Source organism: Cervus elaphus, chromosome 28, assembly GCF_910594005.1.
Source record: "Cervus elaphus chromosome 28, mCerEla1.1, whole genome shotgun sequence".
Taxonomy (NCBI): Eukaryota; Metazoa; Chordata; class Mammalia; order Artiodactyla; family Cervidae; genus Cervus; species Cervus elaphus.
The window spans coordinates 41180378-41189423 of record NC_057842.1 but is presented as its reverse complement, the minus strand read 5'-3'; the positions used below and the strand labels follow the sequence as shown (position 1 = coordinate 41189423).

General features: G+C 42.9%; 1 protein-coding gene across 1 annotated transcript; it reads left to right on the top strand.

Annotated features, from left to right (window-relative positions):
* The first annotated feature begins 2050 nt into the window (after positions 1–2050).
* Positions 2051–8781, top strand: MFSD4B (major facilitator superfamily domain containing 4B). Its single transcript, XM_043890414.1, is given in 5 exon segments — positions 2051–2426; positions 4117–4285; positions 5594–5710; positions 7366–8576; positions 8578–8781. Coding segments are annotated over 5 exon segments (1737 nt in total). The 5' UTR covers positions 2051–2243; the 3' UTR covers positions 8635–8781.
* Positions 8782–9046: the final 265 nt, after the last annotated feature.

Sequence of the window (9046 nt, the reverse complement as noted above, 5' to 3'; positions counted from 1 at the left end):
AGCAGCACAGCACCGGCTTTGGCAACTGAACTGACATTGGCACCTTCACCCACACAAGGCCATAGGAAACTTGCAGCCTGAACTTAATAACCAGGTTGACAGCCTGCTTAAATAAACATTCTCCAGAGGATTTTACCAGGACCCAGAGTCTGCACAGTATAACTGACACAATGTCCAGGATACAATAGAAAATTACCTGTCATACAAAAAAACTAGGAAAATGTGACCAAATTCCAAGGGGAAAATGACAAGCAACAGACACAAACTCTGCGATAACACAGTTGCTGGAATTTTCTAAGACTCTAAAGCAGCTATTATATGCTCCAGGAGGTAAAGATGAATGTAAAGATAGGCATCTTTAGCAGGGAAAAAGAAACTATGAAAAAGAACCAGGTGGAAATTTTGAACTGAAAAGTACAATATCTGAAATAAACAAATTCACTGGATGGGTGCAGTATACTTGAAGATAGAGAAATCAACAGTGCTTATCTAAACTCAAGAGCAGAGGCGGAAAAAAACGGCTAGGAAAAAAAAGGAATATGAGCATCAAGGACCTTTGTGACTATATCAGATGAGATCGGGCGCGTTCAGGGTGGTATGGCCGTAGACTTTTGTGACTATATCAAAAGGTCTAATGTACAAGTCATTAAGAGTCTCAAAAGAAGAGAAAGAAATGGAGGCAATCTGGATTTGCCCTTAGCAATTTGGACCTAACCTACCTCTCCCATATCATATTTTATTCTCTTTAATATATGTATATGCCTTTTGTTTCAACCCCATTAAACTTAGAGACATATTCCCTGACTCTGAAATCTAAAACAGGTTCTCTTAAGTCATAGCACGTGTACTTTCTGATGTACATGTGGTAAGTGCTTAATGACCAAATCGATGGGGCTGGGCTGCAAGGGAAATGATAATACACAGGTGTGTATAATCTGGGAGCTTACCTGGATGAGCTAAGGATTAATTAGGTGGAAAAGAATATTCCAGATAGACGACAAAGAGAAATACACATTTGGCCTGTTTGGTCAAGGATCAAAAGGAGACAAAAAGCTAAAGTAGGATACAGAATATAAGGTTTTTCCTTTTCCACTGGTATATTATCCAGTTCAGTGCTTCATGCTCAGTCATCTCCGACTCCCTGCGACCCCATGGGGTGCAGCCGGCCAGGAACTTCTCTGTCCATGAAACTTTCCAGGCAAGAATACTGGAGTGGGTTGCCAATTCCTACTCCAAGGGATCTACTCAACCCAGGGATGGAACCTGCGTCTTCTACATCTCCTGCATTGGTAGGTGGATTCTTTACCACTAGCACCACCTGGGAAGTTACTGTTAATTCGGGGATTCTACAAATCCATGCCCTGTTCCACTTCCTTACAACAATGGAAATATTTGTAGAGATTGGGGCGAGTGTGTGCTGGAAACCGCAGCTTTGGCTCCAGATTTCTTTTTTGAGCTACTGTTAACAGTTTATGAACAGCCACTGATTCGCTGACTGACCTTGGGCAAGTTGTTACTTTCTATGACTCCATTCTATCTGTAAAACCAGGATAATATGGAATTTAGAGTGTTGTTAAGAGGATCATTTGAGATCATACATGAAAGTTTACATAGTGGCGCAACAAATGTGGAGTGACAGGTGAACTACAGATCAATAGTCGACAGAACTCAAAGGAACTAGGGCAGAACTGTTGTAAACTTGTATAAGAGAGAGTTCTTGCGGTTCCCTTTGCCCCGCCCGCCCCACAAGGAGACCCGGGGAGCGGGTGCGAAGCCATACCTGGCTTTTCTCGGCCAACAATTCCTCGTGACGGCTCGGCTGCATCTTACCTCCTGACTCGTCCCAAGCTGCAGCTTCAGCTCGCTCCGCCGCGGGGCGCCCGCTTGCACGGCCTCTGTGGGCTCAGCTAAGTGTGATGCTGAGGCCTGAGAGAGACGTCCGGTCTCCCGGGCAACCACATCAACTTCCGGTTTGGGGAGAGGCCGCGGTTGGCGAGAGGCCACATTTCCGCCACGTGATCCGCGCAGGCGCCCTGCGTGAGGGCGGGCGCGCGGCCGCAGCCTGCGACGGCCGGCGCGTCCCAAAGTTCGACTCCTCCGCCCGGACTAGGGCCGCCCCTGGGGAGGTGGCGCCAGCCGGGACCGCAGGCTCTGGAGGCACGAGGCCGGGGCTGGGTGCCGAGTTCCCGAGGCTCCGCTGAGAAGCCGAGCGGTAGCGAGACCGCTGCTCGTGAGCCGCCACGATGGAGCTGGAACTGGAACCCTGTGGGGCCGGGGCCCCGGCTGCCGGGCAGCGGCTTCTCCAGGCCGAGGCCCCGGCGGAGAATGAGCCAGAGGCAGTGGTGGGCTCCCGGCGGAGCGGCCGGGCAGGCAGCATGCTGCGCTGGTTCATCACCGTCCTCCTGTGTGCCGCCTTCCTGGGGCTGGTGAGAGCCGGGGCTGGAACCCTCCCAAACCGAGACGAGGGCAGATGTTCTTGCAGAGAACGCGGCCTCCTGAGCTCCTGTCTCCGCCGCTTGCAGACTCTGTGACCTTGGGCTCATCCATCTGCCCGAGCCTCAGTTTTGCAATCTGTAAAATGGGCACAATTACTATTTTCGAGTAATATTGTCAAGCGTAAAATAGATTTTCGTAATATTTAATGTTATCCAGTTACAGCAAACCTGTCTACCTCTCTGTGGGGTCGGGGGAATGCAAGAGGGGTCGCCAGGTCTATAGCCGCGCAACCTCTCGTCTCCTGCGCTCACCCAACCCCCAAATTACTGCACAAAGCTGCTTTATTGGGTTCTCTTACTCGTTTGACTGAATTGACCCCTTATTTTTGCAAATGGGGAAATAGACCCAGACAGGGAGAGTGACTTTTTCGGACCACACAGCCGGTTAAGTGGTTGAGCCAGGAATGTTTCGTAGTCTGCCTACAATCTTATGTAAAACAAATTTTCTGATCCTTGAATGTTTTTCCTCGAACAACTGCAAGGCTAGTTTAGCCTTTTGCCAAACGTCTTGGCCGTCTGGCGGTTACCTTAATCCAGAAAACTTCCCTTAGTCGCTTGTCTTAAATATTGGGGTCTTGGGGAGTTGGGAGGGTGAGTTCTCTGAGCGGTCACTTCTGGCCACTTAGTGTCTTTCTGTGAGGCAGAGTTGATTCTTCGAGTATTTGTATTTGAAGAAAAGTCAGTGCAAACGCCGTGCCTCGTCCTGTTAGATGCGTTGCAGGTGGGGCTAATTTGGTTACAGCTGGGGCGCTGCCTTCCCTCCTGTATTAGACGCTCGCTCTCGCCTGTGCCCCCGTCTGGGGAGGGGCTACATCCAAGCGTTTAGGGCAGAGTTGTGCAATTAGAATCACTTCTTGAAATGGAGACCGATTGGAAACATCTTTTTAAGTGTCCAACGAATTTCCTGTGAAAGCCGGTTGCAGCCCCTAATTTTTGCTAAAGTTACATGTCTTTCAATAAAATTTTATTTTTAAATCCGTTGCATACAGGTGTATGTAATATTGTCTAAGAAAGCCTTACAGACTACGCTGAGGCTTTGGTTTTCTTTGAAGAAAAATGTAGATTGAGAAACGTTCAAATTGTTTCTCTCTTGCATGTTTTATACATGTAATTTAAAAGAAGGACCCCACGTACATCCAGAAATTCTGCTGTTTTAACAGCATCAAAAATGGGTTAATATTTTGATGGCTTAAAGCTTAAATTTTTAGCATCACAATTTTTGTGTTATGTGTGCATGCAATGTGTTTCAGACTGCTAAAAACTTTCAAAAACGTTTTTTAATGTTACATTTTACTGTTAATAGAAATACTGTAGTCTTTTCTGGTAGTGTTCAAAAAGGAAACAGAATTGCAGCAAAAAGCTAAAAGAATTAATTTTTTAAAATTTTAATTTGGGAGTTGTCAGGATGAGAAAAACCATAGTATTTGGCACACCAGAAATAGTCTGTAGCTGTAGTAGTACTGTTAGTAGCTTTATTATGAATTTATCTTAACTATGGGACTTAATCTCCTACCTTCCATTGAAGTCCCTTCCTCCCTTTTTAATACTGAAAAAAGCTACCACATACATAAACATTATTTTAATGATTGTAAATAAAAACTTCTGTCTGTTTGAATTTTAGGGAATGAGTGTTGCTATACTGGGACCCACGTTTCAAGACTTGGCAGCGAATGTGAACCGCAACATCAGCAGTCTTTCTCTGATTTTTGTGGGCCGTGCCTTTGGATACCTGGGTGGCTCTGTGATTGGTGGAGTTCTTTTCGATAGCATGAATCATTTTCTCCTTTTGGGTAAGTAAAAGACAATTTCAGCTTCTTTGAGGCTTTCAAGGAATTTACAGCTTGTTTTTAAATATGAAACATACTGGCTTGCAGAATGGTTGACAGCTTAAAAGTAGTGTTTAGGCATCCTCACTGGAAGCCAGATTTCTCTGCTGCCTGCTTTCATCTTGGCAGTTGCTTGGAATCTGGGCTGGATGCCTCTGGAAATTTAGATTAGTCCTAGTGTGTTAGCGATCCTTAGCCCTCCTGACCTTCACTGTGGTCTCGATACCACTGCTGGATCAGGTTTAAAGAGCTCTGTCAGTGTTTAGGGCAGATCTTCTGGGCCATAGATCAGAATAAACTCCTCAGACCTGCCCAGACTAGACCCTGGGCTGAGAACAAAGGTGGGAGGGGATGGTGGGTGAAATGATGAATGTTAAATTTTTGTCCCAGCTGCTCCTTGTGATTGATCAATCCAGGCCTCTCCACCTCGCTCTCAAAATAGATAGCAAAGCTTTTAACTTACTCTTTTTTGGATAAGTTGACATGTTTAAAGTTTTGTGACAAAATTGCTTTGGAAGTAAGGAGATAATTACTCTGGTTGATGAATGAGTAAATAATCCCTCTGATTTCCATAGTGGGTTGAAAGAATGTATTTCTTACATTTCCTTCCCTAGTCTTCAAACAAATTTGTTTGTGCTGCGTGCTCAGTTGATCAGTTATGTCTGATTCTATGTGCTACCATGGACTATAGTCCGCCAATCTCCTCTCTCCATGGAGTTTTCTTGGCAAGAATACTGGAGTGGGGTGCCATTTCCTACTCCAGGGGATCTTCCTGATCCACAGATTGAACCCATTTCTCTTGTGTCTCCTGCATTGGCAGGCAGATTCTTTACTACTAGTGCCACTGTTTAATACGTTTCTACTACAAACTACTATCGTAATTGTATTCAATATTTTACTTTTATCTAAAAATCTCTTTAGGTTGTTAAAAATAAATAATTTTTGAGCTCTCTGTTTCACTATAAAATTTTGCCTTGTGGAAAAAAAAAAAAAATTTTGCCTTGTGGTATAATGTATGGTTTGATTATTAGCAGTACTAGAAGTGTATTTATATTAGAATAGCTTATACTTTATAGTTCATAAAGATAATAGAAACTTTTAAATGCAATAACTTTACAGTAGCAGAACCTCTCCTCTACTCCTTATTACTCAATTTTAATTTGACCTGTTTTGCATGTTTTGCATTTTGAGAGTTTTTATGATACTGACTTGATCCATGACCCTTTGCCATAAATAGTGTTTTTCATAGCTGTCTTTGACCTTTCTTCTCAGGGGTGTCAATGTTCGCTACCACAGTTGGTCTTTATCTTGTTCCATTTTGTAAGACCGCAGTGTTACTTATCGTCATGATGTCCACCTTTGGTGTTTCAGTTGGCATTCTGGATACAGGTCAGTGAGCCCTTGATTATCATCTCTGGGAGTAGCGTTTCTCTACTAGAAGAAGAGCAGATGATATTAGATTGTCACTTGCAGTGTCCCTAAAGTGACATTGACCTACTGTGTTTTTCATGGGGGCTCCCAGTTGGTACCACCCTTCTTGCCAAGTAGAGTGCCTGTTTTTGGGCAGCCAGCCACAGAGTGAATTCAGAGGGTTTTGTTCTTTGAGAGTTTGTTGATTTCCAGTATCCAAAGAGGAGAGGGGCCCCGGTGTGGGTGATTACAGTGCAGACAGCAGGCTTTCAGTCCGGATAGGTCTTTGTCATTGTAATGTGGCAGGAGTTGATGAATTAATAGATGAGACCAAGTTTGGAACCATTACATGGCTGAGGAAACACAGAAGCAGCTCTCCAAATTAAAATGCACTCTGCCTTTCGAACTAAGAGGAACTTATGTTGTGTATTATTTCCCTTTTCCTTTTCTCTCAAAAGTTTCTACCCTCATGTCTCTCTGTCTTTTAAAATGTACTAAATAACGTTTGTGACATTCGTTCACCCCTAAAGCCAACTTTCTCCGCCTCTTCCGTGGTGTTTGATAGGTTGGAGAAATATTTTTTACCTTGGGCTTAATTTGGTTGTGAAATTACAGGATAGAATTGTATGTTTATGTGCAAATATATTAAAAAGAAAGAAAAAAATTATACTTGATGCTTCTCGTCTTCACCCTGTAGATACATAGGCAGTATAACTGCAGATGTTAGAAGGCATCCTTGTTACTTATTTCTTGTAATAGGCAGAATCCTGTCATGTTCAGGTTTCTGAATATGTGTTTTGCATCTGCTGTATACATAAATAATTTTTCTCAAGTGGCTACTGATTTCCAGTATAGAAAAATTTGGTCATTTGGCTACTATCTGATGATAGTATATTACTATATGATGATAGTATATTACTATATAATATATATTTATATATATTAATACATACAACATATATAATATATTAAAATGTGTAATATTATATAATAATAACATAATATGTATTACTATGTAATATATATTTAAAATATTTATGAATAAGTAAATATAAATATCCTTCCATACCCCCACCCTCCTATGCCTGGTGTTATTGTTGTTCAGTTTCTGAGTTGCGTCCACCTCTTTGTGACCCTGTGGATTGCAGCACACCAGGCTCCTCTGACCTCCAGTATCTTCTGGAGTTTGCTCAAATTCATGTCCGTTGAGTTGGTGATGTTATCTAACCATCTCATCCTCTGCCACACTTTTCTCCTTTTGCCTTCAGTCTTTCCCAGCATCAGAGTCTCTTCTGATGAGTCGGCTCTTCGCATCAGGTGGCCAAAGTATTCAAGCCTGGTATTGGAACTGTATTGTAAAAAGCCTTGGGCTAATGTACTTGGCTTTAGGCGATAGTGCTTTACTAGATTATAGAATTCGTTTGTGAGTGTGCGAGGTTCCAGTGCTGAGAGTTCCCTGGTAGTGTTGGTGAGTTAGAGCTCCTTAATCATAGAATTGACTTAGTTGCCACAGTTGATAACTTAGAATATTATAATTCTTGTGCCATGTAAAATATTTCTTTCTGATAGTAATGAACTTTTTTCTTTTTTGCCAAGTTACTATAATGAAATCATTCTCCGTCTCTCATTGATAGGTGGTAACGTCCTAATCTTGGCTCTTTGGGGGGACAGAGGAGCCCCACACATGCAGGCCTTACACTTCAGTTTTGCCCTAGGTGCCTTTTTGGCTCCACTGCTGGCTAAATTGGCATTGGGCACAACGGTGTCTGCTGAAAACCACACAGAGGCTGACTTTAACCAATCTGCCTTCAACCAATCATCTGAAGCTGACTCAGAATCTCTATTTGGAATACCTGACGATATGAACTTACTGTGGGCTTATGCTGTTATCGGTGCTTATATTTTTGTAGTTGCTGTCTTTTTTTTCGCTCTGTTTTTAAAGAAAAGCTCAAAGCAGGAAAAAGCAAGAGCATCTGCTCAGAGGTTTCGAAGAGCCAAATATCACAACGCCCTTCTCTGTCTCCTTTTCCTGTTCTTCTTTTTTTATGTTGGAGCTGAGGTAACATATGGCTCTTACGTTTTCTCATTTGCAACCACCCATGCTGGCATGAAAGAAAGTGAAGCGGCCGGGTTGAACTCCATCTTCTGGGGGACCTTTGCAGCCTGCAGGGGCATGGCAATCTTTTTTGCTACATGTTTACAACCTGGAACCATGATTGTGTTGAGCAACATTGGCAGCCTGACTTCATCTTTATTTCTGGTGCTTTTCAACAAGAGCCCAGTTTGTCTGTGGATAGCAACTTCAGTGTATGGGGCCTCAATGGCAACCACATTCCCCAGTGGAGTGTCTTGGATTGAGCAGTACACGACCATCCATGGGAAAGCTGCAGCATTTTTTGTAGTCGGTGCCGCCCTGGGAGAAATGGCTATTCCTGCAGTAATTGGAATTCTTCAGGGCAAATACCCTGATTTGCCTGTAGTTTTGTACACCTCTTTGGGGTCATCAGTAGCCACTGCTATTTTATTTCCTGTGCTGTACAAATTAGCCACCTTGCCGCTTGATCGTCAGCGAAAAGAACACAGGAAAAGTGAGGACCAGAAAGCTCTGCTTTCTAGCTCTGGGCTCAATGACTATGAGGAAGAGAATGAAGAAGATGATGCAGAAAAATGGAATGAAATGGACTTTGAAGTGATTGAAATGAATGATACAATGAGGAATTCTGTAATAGAGACATCTAGAAATATTTTGATGGAGCCTACAGCTGAAGTCCCCAACCATTCCTACTCAAATGTGTTAATGTTTGAATCCTCTCCAGTTAATACTGGCAACTCCTCTGTGAATTACCTTACAAGAAACCAGGACAAAAGGGACTAATGCTTTGAGAGGATGGATTATTTACTGATTCCTCAAATAATCACCAGTTCTAAGGAAGCCAGTCATAACATATTTGCACCAAGCTTTGAGGATCAAAATTTCTAGGTCCGAGTATAGCAAATGCTAAAAAGTCTTGAAATGTTCTATAATCCCCAGAGCCTTCCATTGAGAACCAGTGATGTCATACAGCAGGATCCTGTTGTGAGGCTAGTGTTTGGTGGCATGTGGCTGATTAGGTAATATTTTATGGCCTTCACCCCTCCTCAGAGCATGCAGAGAGGGCATTTGTTTTTGAGAAGTTGGGTGTGCCATTCGGATAAAGCAAAACTGTTTAGTAGTTGAATCAGTTAGCCAAACAAATTATCCATCATCAGTACACTGCCAGGGAAGTTGAGAATTGTTTCATAAAAAGACATCTTTGAAAATGGACAGAGTTTTCT